At 29.6% G+C, this 23,736-nt stretch overlaps 1 protein-coding gene across 5 annotated transcripts in view; it reads left to right on the forward strand.

Moving 5' to 3' along the window:
* The window catches only part of LOC145279884 (neurofascin-like), an 825,765-nt gene that overhangs the window by 585,869 nt on the left and 216,160 nt on the right, over nt 1-23,736 (forward strand). For 4 of the 5 annotated variants that reach the window (XM_080131346.1, XM_080131345.1, XM_080131347.1 and 1 more), the window contains one exon: nt 8,229-8,859. The exons of the other annotated variant lie outside the window; for it this stretch is intronic. In XM_080131346.1, the coding sequence (XP_079987472.1) occupies nt 8,229-8,421 (193 nt within the window). In that variant the 3' untranslated portion in view covers nt 8,422-8,859. Of the gene's footprint in view, nt 1-8,228; nt 8,860-23,736 lie in introns of those variants that run through there. 5 annotated transcript variants of the gene reach the window in all.

Here is a 23,736-nt window from a genome sequence, read left to right on the forward strand (position 1 = left end):
ATTATATTGATAATATATTTAATTTATTTTAGAATTAATATTTCCAACAGCGACCTTTCTTTAAAACTTTTTTTAGAGTTAGTTGCCCCTAGATGCTATGCATGAAAAAACAAACGTTCACCAAATATCATTTGGTAATTTCATTAAGTTTCTAGCTGGAAAAATAATTCTGTGTAGATAGAAAAATGTTTGGCTTTTATAGTTTTTTTTTTAAATATTCAAACAACAACAAAAAAAAAACAAAAAAAAACTGAAAAGATTGCCGTTTAAGCAATAAAATAAAACAGACAAATGGTTTGTTTTATTTTATTGCTTAAACGGCAATACAGAAATCTGTAAATTTTTACCATATAATCCAGTGTCGTTTAATACCTAAAAAAAGTGAAGATCTATCCCCCCCTCTGAATTCCACAATTTACACCTTTTTTATTTTTCGCGTTAATTTCATTGATTACAAAATTTTCTAATTAAAAAGGTAACTTTATACAACATGACCCAGCGGCGTTTAACCCCTAAAAAAATGGAGATCTACTTTTTTTTCAGCCTAATACATTTAAACAGACTTTATAAATATTATGAAAGAAATTTTGAAAAAAAAAAAAATAACATGTTAGAGTGGGGGACCACTTTTCTATATTAATTTAACGTAAAATGAGCGCCCAATTTTTGGCCACTAAACGTTCAACGTGACATGTCGCCTCTAGCAAGTTTGGTGATTGAGGGGGTGGGCAAAATCTGACAAAAACCATTTGTTTTTTTTTTTTTTCTGGTGGTGGGTGGGGATTACATTGGAAACATAAAGTAACGATAAATTTAATTATTTTTTATGAGACCATTCTCTACTTTCACCGAACAATTTAATAAACAAAACAAACCCCAAAATATGACAAATTCAATTTGGGGGTGGGTGGGGGGGGGGATTACATTAGAAACATAAAAAATAAATCGAAAAGCCTCCCCTCCCCCCACTAAAAAAGCAAATCGAAAATTTCCTTTATTTACAAAAAAAAGCCAGTAAAAAAAAAAGTGCCCTTACAAAAAATAAAGGTAAATGTTTAGCAGCATAAATTATTTGACAGACAAAAAAAATTATAAAATCTATTTTTATATAAAACATTATTAGACCCAAAGGCTGAAATAAAACAAAAAAATTCATTTTTATTTTTTATTATCATTTTTTATTAGACTTAATGTGCACGCCTTACACGTTTAAAATTTGGCCTTTTTACGCTCTTTCATTACAAAAAAAAAATATGGCGGCCAAAAACATAGTTCATGAAAGAGCTTAAAAAGGCCAATCTGCCAAACCTTAGAAAGGCCAAATTTTAAAAGCAATATAGCGGTGAATAATAAATATAAATGATAAAAAAATAATAAAAATGAAAGTTTTTTCTGAATTTATTTCAGCCTTTGGGTCTAACAATGTGTTTTATATAAAAATAAATAGTTTTTATATTTTTTTTTGTCTGGCAAATAATTTATGCCGCTAAACTACACATTTACCAAAATATAAAATAAACGCACGCATTAATGTTTATAAACGTTTTTTTTTTTTTTTAGGTTCACAAAATCGTGAGGGTTTTTAGGACAGTGATCCCTTCTACCGAAATATCTGGTGGAGATGGTATCAGATACTTCTTTTTGGGGGCGATTACATTTACATGTTTTTATCCATTCTTTCATTTTTGAAATTATTGTGGGGGGTATACACGTTACCCATGATAAAAATGATTAGTATAGCAGGGGTGTTTCAAACTGAACTTCATGTCAACCCAGGCAACGCCGGGTACCCATGCTAGTTAGATATAAAGAGATAATGAAAAGAAATATGTTCAATGTTTGTGGTGACTTATATATTCGAAAGTTGGAACATGAAAACTGTCAATTAGAAAGTAGTTTCCTCCTAAAATAAGAAAAGTTATAAGTTGAATATTATGATTCATCTTAGGGAAAATGTTTTTTCTCAAAGGAACTATTATTTTAGAAAAGTTTCTGGTTTGTAAGCTTTCAAGTATAATTGAAAGCTTCAGAGATAAAATATATTTTAAAATCAATGAACAGCTTTGACTCACATACGAACACATTTCAAAAGAAAAAGGATTTTAATCATTTCGTATTCTTCAATATTTTTTGAAAGTAACTTTTGATTTCAATTTTTTTTTTTTTTTTTATTATTTAAGTTTTGTTTATTTTGTTTATTTCTCTACACCCACCAAAAATAAAGCTTCAGTTGTGTACCTAGACAAGAAGACATTCTTTAATTCTGGCTACTATTCCATGAAAGATAACAAGTCTTCATATAAATATTTTGTTATATATGAATGAAAAGGCATCCTTTCAGTCTTGAGACAGTGGACATCTCCTATAAGTGTGCTTTTGCATTCAGTGTAGTTGAAGTAAGGGTTGCAAAATCTCTAACTGCACATATGAACAGAGTTGTTAAGCGAAAGGTTAAGAGGTTCAAAATAACTACTGCAAAGATCAGCTATAAAAGACTGGTATTATTTAGTTTCCTTTTTCTAGATGAGATGACACAAAGAATTCAGTGTCTAGTCTAGCCAACTATTTAATCTGCAAATTTGTCCTTTTTAAAATCTAATATATAAAATAAAGAATAACACTTTATTGTTTCATAGCTTTTGTCTTTCAAAATTAGTAATTGCAGCATGTGGTTAATAAAATTTAATATGGTCTGACATCAATTATGTATTGAGATGCGATTAGGGAAAGGAGCCAGCTGAAAATTTCTTAGATTATATTAACCAAGTTTATCTTGGCATTATGTTGGCTACAGAGGTTGCCTTGCTGTCAGAATTGAGTAGGGGTGCACTCTCCTGAGTTAAGAGTAGCACCTAACTTGTCGATTCTCATTTATTTTTGTATCCAACATAAGTGCTCCCTTGGAGGAGCTTGTTTTTGTTCCACCTTGTAGTCATCTGCCACATCTTACTATAGTCGGAAGTAAATCACTACAAGTAACACTATAGAACTTTTATATTATTTAAGCACTGTCTAGATGAATAGTTGAAACAAGATTGACAACTCTAGATTAATTGAGTTGTTTATTTTTAACTGTTTACTAAATAAAGGTGATTTGTTTATTTTTACTATCTGATAGTGAGAAACTTTCATAGAAGTTATGTTTGTATTATTTACATTATTCATACTTGAGTGTTATTTTCACAACGTTCTTCAGATGGATCTTGCCGAACTAAGGAATCTGCATAGAATTTTGAACAAAACTTTTTATTTAATCCATGGCAGTGGAATACATCATTTCGTTAGCTATGACTGGGTAAAAGTCCTAATAATTTAATGATTATTTTTTGGAGTATTGCCTGCACTCTCGAGAGATGTCACAACTTCAATTTACCTAGTATTTCATATAATTACATCCAAAAAAATTTTCCTTGTACTCCATCTAAAAAAATTTACCATATACTTCATCTAAAAAATTTTACTTTGACTGGATCTGAAAGAAATTTTACCTAATATTTGATCTAAAAAAAATTACCTAGTACGTGATCTAAAATATTTACCTAGTACTTGATCCCAAAAAAATGACCTAATAATTGATCTAAAAAAATTTACCTTGTATTTGATCTAAAACAAAATTTTACCTCATACTTATCTAAAAATATTTTGCTTCATACTTCATCTAAAAATATTTTACCTTATACTTCATCTAAATAAATTTTTATTTCATACTTCATCTAAATAAATTTTTATTTCATACTTCATCTAAATAAATTTTTACTTCATACTTCATCTAAATAAATTTTTACTTCATACTTCATCTAAATAAATTTTTACTTCATACTTCATCTAAATAAATTTTTACTTCATACTTCATCTAAATAAATTTTTATTTCATACTTCATCTAAATAAATTTTTACTTCATACTTCATCTAAATAAATTTTTACTTCATACTTCATCTAAATAAATTTTTACTTCATACTTCATCTAAATAAATTTTTACTTCATACTTCATCTAAATAAATTTTTACTTCATACTTCATCTAAATAAATTTTTACTTCATACTTCATCTAAATAAATTTTTACTTCATACTTCATCTAAATAAATTTTTACTTCATACTTCATCTAAATAAATTTTTACTTCATACTTCATCTAAATAAATTTTTACTTCATACTTCATCTAAATAAATTTTTACTTCATACTTCATCTAAATAAATTTTTACTTCATACTTCATCTAAATAAATTTTTACTTCATACTTCATCTAAATAAATTTTTACTTCATACTTCATCTAAATAAATTTTTACTTCATACTTCATCTAAATAAATTTTTACTTCATACTTCATCTAAATAAATTTTTACTTCATACTTCATCTAAATAAATTTTTACTTCATACTTCATCTAAATAAATTTTTACTTCATACTTCATCTAAATAAATTTTTACTTCATACTTCATCTAAATAAATTTTTACTTCATACTTCATCTAAATAAATTTTTACTTCATCTAAATAATTTTTACTTCATCTAAATAATTTTTACTTCATCTAAATAAATTTTTACTTCATCTAAATAAATTTTTACTTCATACTTCATCTAAATAAATTTTTGCCTCATACTTCATCTAAAAATATTTTTACCTCATACTTAAACTAAAAGAATTTTTTACCTCATACTTAAACTAAAAAACATTTTTAACTCATACATTATCCAAAAAAAATTTTACCTAGTACTTCATCTAAAAAAATTTTACTTCATCTAAAAAGAAATTTACCTCATACTGAAGTATGAGGTAAAAAAATTTTTAGATGAGATAAAAAAAAATTTTAAATGAAGATAAAAAAAATTTCTAAAAAAAAAAATTTTACCTAGTACTTCATCTAAAAAAATGTTACCTCATACTTCATATAAAAAAAAATTTACCTAAATTTTATCTAAATAAATGTTTATCTCATACTTTATCTTAATAAATTTTTACCTTATACTTTATCTAAAACAATTTTTATCTCATGCTTTATCTGAAAGTTTTTTACCTCATACTACATCTAAAAATATTTTCACCTCATATTTCATCTAAATAAATTTTTACTTCATTTAAATAAATTTTACGTCATACTTCATCTAAAAAAATTTTTCATTCATCATCTAGAATTTTTACCTCATACTTCACTAAAAACATTTTTTACCTCATACTTAATCTAAAAAACATTTGTACCTCATACTTCATCTAAAAAAATTTTACCTAGTACTTCATATAAAAAATTGTACATACTTTATCTAAAAAAAATTTTTACTTCATACTTTATCTAAATAAATCTTTATCTCCTTTATCTAAATATATTTTTACCTCATGCTTTATCTGAAAAGTTTTTTACCTCATACTATATCTAAAAATATTTTTACCTCATATTTCATCTAAATAAATTTTTACTTCATTTAAGTAAATTTTACGTCATACTTCATCTAAAAAAATTTTACCTCGTACTTCATCAAAAAAATTTTTCATTCATACTTCATCTAAAAGAATTTTTACCTCATACTTACCTAAAAACATTTTTTACCTCATACTTAATCTAAAAAAAAATTTTTACCTCATACTTAATCTAAAAAAAAGTTTTACCTCATACTTAATCTAAAAAAAAGTTTTACCTCATACTTTATCTAAAAAAAGTTTTACCTCATACTTAATCTAAAAAAAGTTTTACCTCATACTTTATCTAAAAAAAGTTTTACCTCATACTTTATCTAAAAAAAAGTTTTACCTCATACTTAATCTAAAAAAAGTTTTACCTCATACTTAATCTAAAAAAAGTTTTACTTCATACTTAATCTAAAAAAAGTTTTACCTCATACTTTATCTAAAAAAAAGTTTTACCTCATACTTAATCTAAAAAAAGTTTTACCTCATACTTTATCTAAAAAAATTTTACCTCATACTTTATCTGAAAAAAAATTTTACCTCATACTTTATCTAAAAAAAAAATTTTACCTCATACTTTATCTAAAAAAAAGTTTTACCTCATACTTAATCTAAAAAAAGTTTTACCTCATACTTAATCTAAAAAAAGTTTTACCTCATACTTTATCTAAAAAAAAATTTTACCTCATACTTTATCTAAAAAAAAAATTTTACCTCATACTTTATCTAAAAAAAAGTTTTACCTCATACTTTATCAAAAAAAAAATTTTACCTCATACTTTATCTAAAAAAAAATTTTATCTCATACTTCATCTAAAAAATTATTTTGATGGTGTAAAAAATTTTTAGATGAAGTATAGGATAAAAAATATTTTTTTAAAAATTTTACCTAGTACTTCATATAAAAAAATTGTACTTCATACTTCATCTAAATAAAAAATTTTACCTCATACTTTATCTAAATAAATTTTTACCTTATGCTTTATCTGAAAATGTTTTTTGCCTCACACTATATCTAAAAAAATTTTACTTCATACTTCTAAAGTTTATCTAAAAGAATTTTACCTCGTGCTTCATCTAAAAAAATTTTTACCTCATCTAAAAAAAATTTACCTAATACATTTAAAAAGGTTTTAACTCATATTTCATCTAAAAATATTTTTACATCATACTTTATCTAAAAAAATTTTTTACCTCATACTTTATCTGAAAAAATTTTTTACCACATACTTTATCTGAAAAAATTTTTTACCACATACTTTATCTAAAAAAATTTTTTACCACATACTTTATCTAAAAAAAGTTTTTACCTCATACTTTATCTAAAAAAATTTTTTACCACATACTTTATCTGAAAAAAATTTTATCTCATACTTTATCTAAAAAAATGTTTATCTCATACTACATCTAAAACAATTTTTACCTCATCTAAAAATAAAAATTTACCTCCTTACTTTATCTTAAAAATTCAGAAACAAGAAATTTACTTATAAAACTCATCTGCAGTACAAAACAGATAAAACATAATAAAAAAAATATTCTAGGATTTTAAGGAAGAAAATATCAAATAGTAGCTGTCTTGATCTATATATTAATGACATACTTAGTCACTTAGTATATTTGGAATTTTTGGGTAGCTCGGTTTTATTTAGAAAAGATTGTTCATTCTTTGATGAAGTAGTTTTAGGATTGTAAATCTATGCTGCCGCTGTGGCTGATCATGTTCTTTAGCATGAAGTTGAAACATATTTTAGAAATATGGAGATTTAACACTTTATTAAAATGTCTGAGTTCAATTTCTGGTCATTAATAATTAAATTTTGCCAACTTATGGGGAAAAGATTATAGAAAGGAGAGAAAATTAATATTTTAATAATATTTAGAAGAAATTTAAAAATAAATATGGATTTTTCTTTTTTATAAAAGAAAAATGGATATTTTCTTGGTTGAGAATTCTAATTATACTTAAAAGATTTTGCAATTTATAAAATCTGCCTGCATGTCACATAATCACATGATTCTACTTATTAATACACCCAAGTAGAATTTTGCTTACAGCACCTGATATTCCCCAAATGGTCATCGGTTTGCCTCGTCACCACATCTGTTCACCAATGCATCATGACCTCATCTGTATCACGTGATTGAATCATTTAGGAAGATCATAACTTACACTCATTACAATTTAGTGATTCATAACCAAGGAAAACATTTTGTTAACCATTATTTCAATTTGACAATTTAGATATTCCTAATTTCCCTTCAATGTCAAAGAGGGAGGTTGTCTTTGTATGCTTAAAAGCAGACAGTCTTAACCTCAACTTTGATTTGATGTATGAACTTTGCCGCAAACCTCAAAAAGAAGCAATTTATGTTTTCTTATTTACTCAACTGATATTTGTTAGTCATTAGCGTTATATGCCATAAAAGGACAGTAAAGATTGTCTATATATTATTGTGGTTATCTACTTGCTTCACTCATGGAAATTCCACAGATACCCTTAATATATTTAGTAATTTTAATCTTAATTTTAAAGTAGAACTTCATAAAGCCACAAAATTTAAAGTAGATTTTGCATACTTGTGACAAATGCTATTATGTGCCACCTTCTATATGTTACTGAAGGAAATGGCTGGCTAGATATGAAACTGATTGGCATTTCAATTTTCAAGAACTGGGACCAATAAATGATATAATAGACTGGCTAGTTAGAATCAAATAGTGATGTGTCAAATGCATTGCTATTTAGGTCTTACATTAAAAAAAAAATCGGATCGACCAAATTTTCAATATTAGATTTAAAAAAAATTTTTTTTTTCTTCCAGAGATGACGACCCTGTAAAGCAAAAGCCAGATAATGTGTCAATCTCAACTGCTGCCAACTCTATGGGCAGCGACGAGACAGACAGTATGGAAGAATATAGTGATGTTGATGCTGGCAGTAGGTTCAATGAAGATGGATCTTTTATTGGAGCTTATGAAGGTCATGAATCTAAAGGGAATGTTTCTAATGTCTAGAACTGAAACCGACTGGCAATGATGGTGAACCTTACACGCGTGCACACACCCATACTGTTTTTTTTTGTTTTGTTTTTTTAACTTTTTTGCTATTTTATTTTTTCGTTTTTATTTTTTATAATTCCTTACTATCCTTAATATTTTTTTTACCCTCCCTCTGTGCCTGCACACTCCGTCTACTTCCCTCCACACACGCCTGAATCGTCACCTGCTAGTCGCACTACAAAAATTTTTGATGATGATGAAATTTTCCGTCAGACTTGTTCAACAAAAATGTGAAGAGTGGGGAAAACAAAAGGATGAACATCAAAAACAAAGGAAATTAACTTTTAACTAAACTTATGGAGGGTTCAAAAATTATTCTACTTTTACTCTACATCTCCCCCTTTATATGTACTCTTTTTCTTATCCCACAAAACAAATTTTGTAAAAATAAAACACACATACACACACACACACACACACACACACACGCAATAAATGCTAATTGTCAATTGTTATTCTGATCTCCAACCCTACATCCCAGTACCTTTCTAATATTCCCTGCCCTTGCCCAACTGCTAACAGTAATAATGCTCTGTCCCAACTGTTTCCTTTTACATACATTGTTTCTTCTACTAAACTCAGATGATTGTTCTCTCACCCTGGCTACTGGCATCATCCCTGTGATAAAACACTGCTCCATTTATCCTTTCTTTTATAAATGTATTTTTTATTCTCTCCTTCCCATCCATTTCATACAAATATAAAAAGTTTAGGCCTATAGCATCCTATTTAGAAAAATAATAAAATAAAAAACTTGTGCAGCTTCTGTACAAGTATCTACTGAAATATCTATTTTATTTTGAATGCTTTCACCTTAAAGCATTTATTAAAACTTTAGGAAAGATGCAAAAATGAATTTCTTTAGAAAATAATTTTCTCTCAGATGTTCTTTAATGTTAAAAACTATTGAATTATTTTTGAAATACAATTGAAAACTTTTTATATTTTTATTTTTAAACTATTGGTTTGTTTGAATATTTTATCCATTTTTCAATTTATGAAATAATATAAATTGTATTAAACTTAAAATCATCAAAACAACTAAAAATAACCAAAATATAACCATGAATAAATGAAAGCATTTTCCTTCACATTAAAATCACATTTTCAGGTTGCAAAATAATTTTTGTACCAAACTTTGTTCTGAATTTTAGTTTCTTTAATGAATCAGTTTTTCTGAAGCTTATTTTGTAGAAAGTGTTAAGTTTATTTGTAACTTGTATTCAATTTTTGGTTTACTGTTGACTGTTTTTACACTACTTTTGTCTAAATTAAAAATAAAGAAAATACATGAATTTTTAAAAGAATTGTTTTTAACCTATTGAAACTCTTTCACAAACTAAGAGCCACCCACCCCTTCAAAAGACGTTTAATTTAAAATTTCATTTTTGGAGGCTTATTTTTTTGGAGCCACACATTTAACTTTTAGTATTTAACATTTTATGGATGTATTAGGTTATATGTGAATTTAAAATTACTAGTTTCTTTAATTACATCCATGATTACATCTGGAGAGCTTCACCATCTGTTTGAGAACAAAACTCTTCACAGGAGTTGGTTTAGTTGGTTATACTGAAGTATTTGCTAAAGGTATATTTAATGTTTGACAAGAGCCAAACCTTAAGACTTTACACTTTTACGATTTTCTCTATGCTGAAACATCCATTTATTGATGGTTGCCACTGAAACTAAAACTGTCCTTCAAGTGAATGTTTGCTTAAGGGTTTACTCTTCTAGATCTGCTATATTCTATTTCCAATATTTACAGTGGGCAACTACTTAATTGTACGTAGCTCTAGATGAAATGCAGCCTGAAATATACAATACTACTATGTTTTGAAGAGAAAATGTGTTCCATTTACAAGTCATAAGATTTTTATTAAAAAATTATTTTTAAATTCTTAAAACAGAACTTGAACTGTTTTTATTTTTTGTTTGTTTTTTCACTCAATTCAGATTGTATAGTCGTTTCTGATTGGATATTTATCTACATTGTCTTTTTTGGTGCCTTCAAATTGGAAAGAAATGAATATGAAAGGAATAGTTGATTTTATTTTTTATTTCCCACACTTAAATGTAAGTTTATTACCTGGGAATTTTATGAAATACTATGATGAGCAAAATTAATCTAGCTTTTGTTTTAAGGCATTTTCTTCTCTCAATCCTAACATTTCATTCAAACAGCTTTTCACTGCTTCATTCATCTCAGAATTATCACCTTTCCATTTGCCAGTCAGTTGGGTTGTTGTATTAACACTTTTTCTCTCTCCATCCCTCTCATTCTCTTCATCCTCCTTTGGTGTGACCCCTTGTGGTCTCTGTTCTCACACTCTAGGTTTAGGAGGGGGTAACTGTGGAAGAAAAAACCAGTTGTAATTAAATTGGCTGTTTTCTTCTTGTTCTTTTTCTCTTTCAACAAATTTTGTTTTAATTATATAAATTTTCATTTGTAATTTTTCTGTATAAAGCTAAATACTGTTAAATTTAGAAGAGTATCATAAACAAGAATTTTATTTATTCCTGCTGTTTTTTTTCTAATATCTCCTAATTCAGTTGTAGGAAATTAGGGCCTAAAAGATTTTTTAAAAAATCCCGATTGTCTAAAAATTGCAGACTTCTCTTCACATTAAACTGACATTGTGTCACATCTTCTTAACTGCTAAAAAATGAATTCCAGAATAAATTCTTTTTTATCTACAGATTTTCTTAATTTTATAAATAATTTAAAATATCAAAAAGTAGAGGTGCTTTTTTTTTCACTACAATACAACAAAACTAAAATATGTCTACAAGTGCCAAAGTTTTCTAAATTTTAGAATATTGATTTATTCTCTTAAAATGTTGAATGAGTGCAAGATGAGATTTTAGAGAAGGATAAATGAAAATAGCAAATTTGTTTCTCTGGTTATAAATTTACAAAACTTTCCAAGGGAGTCCTTCCACAATTACCTCCTCCCTTTAGGCCATTCATGTTGCCTATGTTCAATAGCCAAGTACACATATAACCAACCACCACAATGAAGTTTGCTATTTTTGGAAAAAATTTTCTCTTGTGGCATTTAATGCAGCCAAGCTAAATTTTGATGATGATCCTTGCTCTCTCTATGCCCCCACCCCACCTTTTCTCTCTCTATGTCCCCACCCCACCTTATCTCTCTCTCTCTCGCTCAGTTTCACTCCAAACATCTTCCACCAAAATGTGTGCATATATATATACACACACAGACATTAGGAATCTCATCTTAGAACATTCTAGTTTGGCTGGATGCTTTGTATTCTGCTGATTTTTTTTTTTAATTTGAAAAATAAATACATTTTGAACTCAAATAGAACAAGAAACTCTAATGTTGACAGAACATAAACAGAGAAAGAAAAAAAAGACTTTTATATTTATGAGGAGACCTTTTTTATTTTTAAATTTTCTGTCTTTTAAAAAAATTTTAAACATTTTTTTTTCAGCTACTTATCTGTTTATCTTTACTTCTGTTATATATCTTTAATTTTATTTTTTCATTTTTGTTTTACCCTCCCCACCTTTACAAAAATAAGAATCCCCTTCTAACCCCTTGCTGTGTAGCTGTTTATATTCTTCTGCGATCTTTTGGTCAGAACCTTTGCCTCTTGTCACTAGAGAATACTTGATATTTTCAACAAGATAAAGAAAAAAAATTTTAACTTTTATTTTTTATTTGTTTGTCATTTTCCTGATAATTTTTTTTCTAATTGAAACTATTTTCCTACTTTTAAGCTTTTTCCAATTTAATAAAAAAGAAAAATTATGTGTTCAAAAATTGCCCTTCCCTCATTCCTCCCTCTGTAATGCCAGGTTCAATTTTTTTTTTTTAGTTTTTTTTTTTTTTTGTTTTTGTTTTTTTACAGAACTTTATTTACTAATAATATCAATATCATGTGTAGTTAATGTTTTGCCACATTTATGAATTGAAAATGGATTTTTTAAATTTTTGCCTTCAATTTAATGTACATAAAAACTTGCAAATAGAATTTCTACCCTCTAAGTGAATTCTGAGTTCCTGTTTTGGAGTATAAATATTAAATATGTCATTGTATTTTGAAAAAAAGAAATGGAAGTTGATGGATCACAAGGTACCGAGTTATAACAATATATAATTAAAATGAACTTATCACAACTCTGTTTATTATTGCTATAAAGCTCTAAAAGAATATTAAGAATTTTTTGTGTAAAATCTGTTGTCTTGATTTTGAGGTTGATTCTTTTTTATGTTATAAATGTAAATTGTTTTTATTTCTAATATTTTAATGAAATTGGTCTCAAGAAATTTGCAAAATTTAATTTTTTTTTCTAAAAGCAAATTAAAATAAATTTAAATTCTTTATTCCACTGACTATTTTAAATCAAAACCATGATTCCTAATCTGATAGCAAAATGGAGATTTTGGACGACTTTTTACAAAGAAAAATAGGTATTTTCATCACAACAAATTGAATTATAGAAGTTTATTTTTTACTGTAATCATTTTTCTCTCCACTTACTATGACAATAAGGATTCTTTTTGTTCTTTTAAGAATATCAATTCTCAAAAATCACATTTTGAGGGACCAACTTTTTACTTTTATATATTTTTTATTAAATTTCATGTTAAATTCATCTCCTTTCTTATTTTAATTTTGAAGGTTTTTATCATTATAATCGTTTGAGGTTTTTATCATTATAATCGGTTATGGCTTTCCTTATTTAAAGATTCCTTCATTTTTGTTCGTATAAACATGTTGAACTAAAAATGAATATCTGAGATGTCTCTTTAAACAAATTGATTAGAATTCTAAAGATAGCTTATGCCTTATTTATAAATAATAGTAAAAATGGTAAACTTCAGTCCCATCCCACACACGTGTTGCACCTAACCATTCCACTTTTTGTATAAATTAAATCCAAGCAAAAAAATCTTGTATTGAAAATAGCATTTGATTTGATTTTAACAATTTTGATTCTATTTTCCACAAATATTTTCTCATAAACATATGTAAACATAATAAATATTTTAAAAAAATTACTTCTAGTTTTCAATTTTCTTAATGCATCAATGGCAGATGAAAGTAACAAAGTGATTTGGGTCTTTCAGAATCCGATTACATAATTATCAGGTGTTTTAGTATTGAAAATATGAAAAATATCTAAACCTATCCCTTCTAAAAATGGTTTCTGCTTTCCGTTTGCAGAACTTATCAGCATTTACAACAATGCTTTCATACCAACGATATTACATTGTTGGCAAATAGCGACTACCGTGCTGGTGAGCAGAATTTTGTCACAATGAAGCTTGATCTTAGGTGGTGCATCCTCCTAGGCATTACCTCCTTCTTTGGGAGGTTGATTATTGTTGATTACCTGAGATATCCCTACAGAAGAATGCTAACGGGTTCATTCTTAGCTATTTTTCTACATGAGCACAGTGCCTCTTCCTCAGAGGAGAGCCGGTTTTCTCTGCCTTCTGGCCTTGTGCCATACCTCACTGCCATGCAAGTAATTCATGCTACATAAATTCCTATAAATCTGATGATCCTGGCAAAGAGTTCATTCTCTTCTCTGGGTTTCTGACTTTGATAAATAACTTAAGTCGTTTTTGTATGAGCATCACTGTCATCATGAGAGACATGGAGGGTATAATGTATATCAGATTATGAAATCAGCAATTAAAATCCATTTAGATCTACAGTACTTATATTGTAATAATATTGGACCTTAACCCTCTCCAGCTATAAAGAAATTTTTTTCATTTGTAAAAGCTATTTCCACATTAAATAAATCCAGAAGTGTTAGATATGTTTTACAACAACTAAAGTAAACCGGATCTTCCAAGGTGTTGAACCAAGAGATACTTTTGGCATAATGGTTAGAATGTTTGCTAATAGGCCAGTAGATCAGCATTCAATATTAGGTTGATTCATACAAAAAAAATTGGCATTTAATGTCTCATTATGAGAAGAGGACCAAAGGTAAGTGGACCAATCCAGGGAAAAGAGTGGTGCTCTCCCCAAACTCTCATAGGGAATGAGAAGGGAACTTTTGGGCCATCCTCAACTATGATTCATTTATATTTGATTATATTAATATTACATAAAATGTCATAATTTCATGTTCACAATTTTTTATTTTTCAACAAATTTGCAAAACTACTTGTAATTTCACTGAAAGCATCTACTTATCATTGGATTCTTATTTGTACAAAAATGGAACAAGTTTGAAACGCAATGATGCCATGAATTGAAGTTGTGCTGATTATTATGGAAATGTTTTTGTTAATATAAATAGTTATTTGAATAAAGAGAATGAAAATCAATAAGAAATGTGAAAAATCAGATATATTTATGTGTGTGTGCATGTGATGGCAAGGTAGGAAAAATCCTAAGAATGAAACAAAAAATGATTGCAGTCATTAAATATTATCAATCCAAAAGTGGCCTTCATATATATTTTTTTAAACTATTCTTAGAGTTATCACTCCTGATCCATATTTTCTCCCATTTCTCATTTCAGATATATTCTTTTATCTGAATTGACATGATTTTTTAGAAAATTCTCCTGGCCCTTAAATTCAAAAATGTTAAAAAAAATACTTGTCATGTGATTTTTAAAAAAATCTGCTGCTTTATAAGAATATAAATGGACGTGTGTGTCTAATATTAAATGCCCTGCCTTAACCTTACCCTTCTTACCTTGCATCAAGCTTAACTTCTTGACTGCTGTGTTGTTACACTTACTCTTCTTCATATTTTAGACAATATCAGCCATCTTGATATGAAACCTGTTTGTCACTACTGACATACTTTACACTGGTACACTTTAAAATGCTTAATAATCAATTAAAAATTATATATAATGTAATATATATATATATATATATACCTTAACGAGATTGAAGCTGCCGACATGAGAACTAGAAGCTAACTATTAGACATAATCAGGTAACTTTTAAATTTTTAGATTTTCAATTTTGAAAATTGAAAATTAGAAAATCTAAACTGTTTGACAATATTACAAGTCCAAAAAAATTTTTCTATTTTTAAGGATCTCTGGTAAATGTGACTACCGGAATACCCTGGCCAAATCACCGCTAAAATATTGTCCGTGTCAACCAAACTTAAAGACAGGACTGGAAACTTGAAAATGAAATGAAAATTATTTTGTTATTTTAGTAAGAACAAATTACTATTTCGTTACTAAAATGAAATAAAATTGTTAATTCTTTTTTTTTTCATGTGTACTTGAATAAAATTCACTGAAAATGAAACAAAATAAAAAACAATAACACAACACTAAAAAAAATAACACAGCACATTAAAATTTAAATTGATGTGAAATATTTAGTTGTAGGATGGAGCATGCTGCACTTTTCTTTTTTTTTTTAATTCAATTTAGTTCTTAACATGCGGAGGTTTGGGTTAGGGTTCTTAACATGTGGAGGTTTGGGGTGTTTATTTCGAAAGGTATTTTGTTATTTTCCAACCTCCGCATGTTAAGAACGACTTTCGAAATAAACACCCTTGCAGGTTGGACAACCAGTGCACATTGATCAAGATAGCTGAACTAAAATAAATGAATTAAAAAAAATAATAATAAAAATAAGTACAGCATGCTCCATCCTACAACTAAATATTTCACATCAATTTAATGTGTTGTGTTATTTTTTTTTATTTTGTTTCGTTTTCAGTGAAGTATGCAAGTTTCAAGTATGCATGGAAAAAATAAAAGAATTAACAATTTTATTTTAGTAAGATGGATAACGAAATAGTAATTTGTTCTTTTCTAGTAAATGCGAACCTGAACTAAATGAAAAAAAAAATAAGCGCAACAAAAAAAAAAACAATAATTTTTTTAAAATAATATAAAAGTTTCATTTCATTCATTTTCAAGTTTCTAGTTCAGTCTTTAAATTTGCTGGATGCGGACAATTTTTTTAGCAGTGATTTTAGCCAGGTAGTCACATTTACTGGATCTCTAGTAGACATTATTGGTGTAATAGATACTGTGTTGGATTGTGAAATTGGTTTTTCCAGTTCAAATCTGGTACAATCTATTATTTATCTGCTAATATGAGTAAAATAGTATCTTGTGTGTTCTTAACTGCATACAATTAAACATAATATTTTAATTGTAAACCATTTGCTAAATGCAATTGATTGAGCATAAGTTGCTGTCAAAGAAAATATGGCACTACCTACATGTTATATTTTAATTCACTCAAATTTCCATGAATACAAAAGAATGCTCTTTCAAAATTTGCTTTACATCACAAAGTGTAATTTTTCAGCTATTTGAATCTCTCACCTTGTGATAGGGCATGAAAAGAATGTTTTTGCATTTCTACAGTCTCAATGCTGTTGCATGTGTCTTGTATGTATAAGAGTTAGGGTTAGCTGTCAACCTTGCATCTGGAAAGGATACAGATATTTAGAAATTACTGTGCTTATGTACAAAAAGAAACATTACTCTTTAAAAATTATATTTACAATGGATCAAAACCTCTTATTTTGAAAGAAAAATATATAAGAAAATATTGTTCAGTTTCTAATTTATATAAAATGAATTATTTTTAATATCTGTCAGGGCCTTAATTTTCTTAATGTTTTTTCTGATATTACCTAAAATATAAACTTCAAAATAATCAATTTTTCTTTTTTCTTTAGTTATTCTTTTTCATGCTACTAGAAAGAATTCCAAATCCTGATTCTAACTTAAAACTGGGTAATTTGCTGGTTTATGATCGCTAATTATTTCCAATGAAATGAATTTCAGCATTATTCGCAAACTTATTTTCATAAAAAAATTAAAAAAAACAAACTTATATCAATGTGACAGTAATATGTGACTGCAATTAATTGAAAACTCTGATTTTTTAAAATTTTCAAGATGACGAGAGATAAAATGAAAATGTAAGAAATAAATAACACAATGCTATTGGTCAAATAACATGACAAATAAGTAATAAACAAGAATTATCTGATCTTGGCCCGAAAAGCAAGGAATGAAAATCTCAAACTTTCAAACTTTTAAATTAACTTGCTTAATTTGCTAAGAATTTTAAAGCCATGAATTTATTTAACAGTTTAAAGGCTTTACCTATTTCCTTTATTTTTTGTAAACAATGCAATTTTAACTTCCTCCCTCAACTGCCTTTTATTTATAAAGAAAAGGATTCATACATATTTAAGTCTTTTTTGTTCTTTTTTTTAATAAACATGATTTAAATTTAAAAAAAAAAAAAAAAAAAAAAAAAAGGAATCGTGTTGAAATCCATTTCACTGTAACTAGTTAGCAAAGATGAATTAGAAAATTTGCAAATACTGACCCGTCTTGTTTTTTATTTCTAACTTAATTCTCCCCCACATCTAAGATTTTTATTTCCCTTTCTAGATGTAAATGGCCCATTCCTTTTTTCTCTTCGGTATAATTATTCTTGTTGAAAATATATTTTTGCTATCAAATTGAAAACAAAATTTCCAACTCCAAAGTTGACAAAAAAAAAAATGTGCGTTCCTCTTGAAGTGTACATAATCTTTTAAACAAAACTTTTTTTTTTTGTAATTTGGAATGTAGCATTTTTAATAAACTGCTCAACACTTTCAATTCTTTTTTTTTTTTTTTTCTTAGTTTTCTCTAAGTGCCTTGTGACATATCTAAATTGTGCATGTTATAGACAGACAGAAGGTAGTGGGAACTGTGCTTCAATGTCAGTCGTTGGGTTGATTCTGTTTCTACATATTTTTTATGACTCTAAAACATTGATTCTCCTCAGCAAATGAGGCATTCTCAGTCAACATATTTCATTTACCTTATTTTTATTGTTTTATTTAATTTAATATTTGTAGTTATTGTGTCAAATTTTCTATGCAGTAGGTGAGTAACAAATTGATATTTGATTCTGATTAGCAATTTCTTCTTTGCAGCATGTTTTTTACACTAAAGTTTCTTTTCAAACACAATTGTTTTGGCAATCAAATATAATGACCTAAATGACTCAAAATGTAAGATGAGTTATGAGTTACCTACATTATATTTTTTTTACTTGGCTTTTTACTAGCAGAACTCGTTAACCTGTTTTGCCCAGTGGAAGCCTCTCCTCCCCTCCATGCTTGCAAAAGGTTAAACTACGGTTATTGATAACTTGCAGGTGCATAAATCTGTATACAATAATAAAATTAGGAAAAATGGTCCATTAGAATAAGAATAGAAAGTATAAAAAGATTTTTTTAGAATTTAGGGATTCTCACTGTATATGAACTGATTAGATTGATAGAAACTCCCCATGTTAAGAACAGCTTTCGGAATAGACATCTCCCCTTGGAATAGGCATCCCCAACATTCTCATATGAAAAATGTATATATATATGTACGACCAGGGAAGCAGATAACAGGAAGAGAATTCCAAAGTCTAGCTGTCTGAGGGAAGAAATTATTATATGTATATAGAGCACCCCCTTTTTAGTTGGAGGTGGTAGATAAATAAATCCTCCAAATTTAACCGTGAAAATCGTAGGCAGGATACCCACCCGCAATTGATATGGTTAGTGATAGTGTTGATAGGAGAGAAGTGGATTTTTATATCGTGCGCAAGTACAAATCTGACAGGCATGTGTTTATATCTCTAGAAGTACTTGTCTGCACAAAATTTGAATGAGATTTGCGTAATCAGTACAGACGAAAACCTTTAAAAGTGATCATTGTAACGAAAAATGTGGAGGTGGACATAATGTAAAAATTTACCACCCCCAAATGTTAACGTGTGCGCGTGTAAAAGAAATCTAACCGTCTACTGTACTAGTAAATGGCAAAAGTCGTAATTGTAATGAAAAATGTGTAAGTGGACGTAATGTGTTAATCACCCCCTTCCCCCAAAAATGTTAACGTGTGCGCGTGTAAAAAAAATATAACAGTCAACGTTACTATTAAATGTCAAAAACAAAAATAAGCAAAGGTGAACATGTTTTGGTTGATTGTGCATCTTTGCCACCTTGCTATTTTTAAATAGTTTATTCAGGTTAAATTCAAGCTTCACAATATCTTTTATTATTATATTGTTAGGTTGAAGCACACACAAACACCCTGCCCTCCCCATGTTAGAATGGCTTTCAAAATAATAACAATATTTCAGCACGGGGGCAGAAGAGCATAAGTACCCCTGTATTTGTTTCATAGCAGGTTTTAATTTGAGGGGCTGGGGGGGGGGATACTGATAAATGTTGATATCAGAATACCCTGGCCAAATCACTGCAAAAGAAACTATCCGCGTCCACCAAACTTAAACATCGAATTGGAAACTCGAAAACAAAATGAAATTAACTTTATTTTTATTATTACCGGAGAAGATGCTTGTTATTATTTTAGTAAGAACAAATTACTAATTCGTTACCTTTCTTAGTAAAATGAAATAAAACTTAATTCTTTTTTTTTTTTTCCACGTGTATTTGAATAAAATCCACTGAAAATGTAAGAAATAAATAACACAATGCTATTGGTCAAATAACATGACAAATAAGTAATAAACAAGAATTATGTGATCTTGGCCCGAAGGCCAGGGAATCAAAATCTCAAACTTTCAAACTTTTAAATTAACTTGCTTAATTTGCTAAGAATTTTAAAGCCATGAATTTATTTGACAGTTTAAAGGCTTTACCTATTTCCTTTATTTTTTAGGGTTGCGGAGTCAGATGGTAAAAGTCTGACTCCCAAAATTCTTAGGATGCCGACTCTGACTTCTTTGATATCTCCAACTCTCGACTCCTTGACCCCTATGTGGAAATCTATTCTGCAGATCCATATACCAGCCTCCCACATCTATTCAGCATTTTATAATTACTTTTCATGTATATCATTTTATTTTAACATTCAGTTTTATGATAAATATACTCACATATATATTATAGCAGCTCTATTTATTTATTTAACAAAGCATATCACTACTTGGACATAAAAGGCTACTATTTGGGACCATGTCGAGGAAAGATTAACAAGATGTTGGTTTATGTTATAATTTAATTTCTGCGTATCAGTACAACCAAGGAAGCAAATAGCAGGAAGAGAATTCCAAAGTCTAGCTGTCTGATGGAAGAAATGATTAGAATAGAACGTTTTTTGGCATCTAGGGACCTCAACAGTGAAGGGGTGAGATCTTATAACTAAGTGGGTTTGTCAGGGATATGTATAGTGAGGGGATACAAATGCAACGAGTGCATCAGAAAACATTCCATTAAAATATTTGTAAAACAGGCACAGAGATGCAAAATTGCGGTGATGGGACAGGGGCTGAAGCTTAGTTCAGAAAGTGGGACGATTAGATTGACGACTCTGTACAAGAGGGAGAGGCTAGTGGTAGATGAACCAGCCCAGATGTGGCAACAATACTCCATGAATGGGCGAATGGTACAGGATACTCAGGTGTGAGTAGTCTTCTAGCTCGATAGAGGGAACCCACCTTCTTTGCAGCAGTCTTTGCAATGTCCTCTATGTATTTGTTCCAACAAATGTTAGGCCGAGGACTTTGAAGATAGAATTCTCAGTATAGGCGGTTGGAGTGGCGTCTTGTAATTGTTAAAGGAGAGCAGCTTAGTTTTACTACCATTAAATGTTACCATCCAATTGCTGCCCCATTCCATAATGGTCTGGAAGTCATTATCTAAAGATTCTGCCATTGTCTTAGATTTATGTACATCCGTTCTTCCCTCATGCATGTCATAGAGCGTTGTATTATCAGCAAATATACTCATCTCGTTCACAATATTATTAGGGAGGTCATTTTTGAATATCAGGAATAATAATGGTCCAAGGATCGACCCCTGAGGCACTCCTGCATTAATGTTATGCCACTTGAATTTTTGTCTGTCAATGATAACCTGTATGCTTCTATTGTCTAAGATTATATTTAGCATACGTACAGTTATAACGTACAGTTTAATTTTCATTAGCAGCCTTTTGTGCCAGACTTTGTCAAAGGCCTTGGATATATCAAGGGCTACAACTGTGGCTTTGCCCGCCTTATGGTAAATGCGTTCCCAAATGAATGTTAATATCTGCAGTAGAACGACATTGCCTGAATCCATACTGTTTGTCAGAGATTTGCTTTTGCGAGGTGATGAACTAGTGCTTGATTAATTCAGGTCTCAAAAATTTTAATGAAGAGGAGGAAGAGACTAATAGTGGGATAATTGAGAGGGTTTGTTCTTTTCCAAGAATTCCTGTACACTGATACCACAGAGGACACCTTCCAGCTATTAGGGAAGCAAGATTCAGCAAGGCATTTATTGTAGAGTTGGGAAAGTATGAGGGCTAGCTCAGCTGAACATTTCTTAATCAGAGATGAGATCAAGCCCACATGCCTTTGAGGTGTCTAAGTTTTTTATGATATTGCAGACATGATGAGGGGTGATTTTTACATCATCTAATGTGGCTTCAATCCACATAGGGAAGGAGTTGTTTGTTGGCTCTAAGGTGAAGTTGGAGACGAATCGCCGGGCAAGCAGTTCCGCCTTCTCCGTTGCCGTGCATGCAACTTTCTGGTTGTTCCTCAGTGGAGGAATTACTGATTACCCTTTATTCACTACACTATTATAGCTTTTTCAGAAATCATAAGTCTTTTGCAATTCTATGCGTTCCCTGATCATTTCAGCATGCTTTCTTTTGATTGTCGCTATTTCTTTCTTTCTAGTATCTACAAATTTTTGCCTATTTGTATTTGTCTTATGACATACAAACCAGTGGAATACATACTGTCTTTGTGCAATAACAACTACAGTCTGTAGTGAACCGTGGGGGTGAATGGGGCTTGCTATAATACTTCCCTGTGGGAACATCTACTTCAATGCCTGCTTTGCACCATTCAGTTTTCTCATTAGCACACTGTTCAGCAGGAAGAGAGAAGATATCGGTCCATGAGGAATCTCGGCTCTAACGGTTTCCCAGTCAGCCCTGTTGTAGTACCTTGTTGTTTTAAGCAATGATTCCTCACTTTGAGGTTGTGATGTCAACTGATACCATTAGGTGGTCTGCATTTCCAAGTGGACTGTAGGCATTAGTCACACAATCCTTAGGTACTGTGATTATGTGATAAGTCTAGAAGTGAAGCCTGCTGCGGTTCACAATCCGGTAGGCCAGTTGATATCATTACATGTGAAGGAATGGGCTATAAGTAGAGCATCCAGCTGCATCTGTGTAACCTGAGAAACTAAGACAATTTTTATGGTGGACATTAAAGTCACCAAACACATGTATTTGGGTATTACTATCCAAGGAGAGTGTTGCGTCTATACTATCAGAGACATGACTGATTTGAGGAAAAACGGTAGAGAAAATATAAGTAACTAACGCAGTGATGAAATGTTAGTCAAAAGCACATAAAAGTCTGGTCATCTGATTCAAGATTTTTCTCTCTAGTTTAAGGGAGAGTGCTACGAATATAGACTCCAAGCCCATGCATATATCTATTTGAGTCCTTACGGCAAAGAGTGAGGTATCCTGTCATGTTAAAGTAGTTAGAGGGGATTGAAGAGTGTAGGTTTGTTTCACTTAAGATATTCAGGGAGTTTACTAAAAGGTAAGACTCTATATCCTCTAAGCCCACACATATTTGTGAAAGCGAGCCTCAAGGGCGGAGGCAATTAGTTTTGTTTGTGTGGTTGTCTAGTTTTATTGTGATATTTGTTTTGGTTGTCATTTCATTACGTTTTTGTTTAATGTCAGGTTTGAAGAAGAGTGTTAAGCAAAGAGAGCCTGTTTTGATACCAAGTATACACGCACAGTGGTCTATTAGCTAAGTCTTATCTAGAAGTTGTGGTCTCGTGAAAGCCCATCAGATATAGCAGCAGGGTTCCTTTCCATGCGTGATATAGCACTATAATTATCCTAATATTATACAACTGATGATATAGCAGCAGGTCTAAGCGTTACCAAAGAGTTAGGGCGCCTGTACTGTCAGTCGGAAACAGCAGCCAGAAAAACTGTCAATTGGTTACCCTTAACCTCTCAGACAAGATCAGACCAAACAAGTCTAGTAAGCATAAGTGGCATGCAAGCAAACCCAATTTTCTCAGTTTCTGAAAGAAAGGGAGAAATTTAAAATGGAGAAATAGGGGAACGGCGTTCAATGTCCTAGTCAGGAAACAAGGCCAAGCACAGGATGACTTTGGTGAGTCCTAGAGCCTGAGAAAGAAATGTGAAAGCCAGCGATAGACAGAGCCTATCTACTCCTTAAGCAAGTTAGGTTTGCAAATCTGGTATTTGTTCGAGTCACCAGCTCC

The sequence above is a fragment of the Euprymna scolopes genome, chromosome 7 (genome assembly GCF_053919585.1).
Source record: "Euprymna scolopes isolate OS-2025 chromosome 7, ASM5391958v1, whole genome shotgun sequence".
NCBI lineage: Eukaryota > Metazoa > Mollusca > Cephalopoda > Sepiida > Sepiolidae > Euprymna > Euprymna scolopes.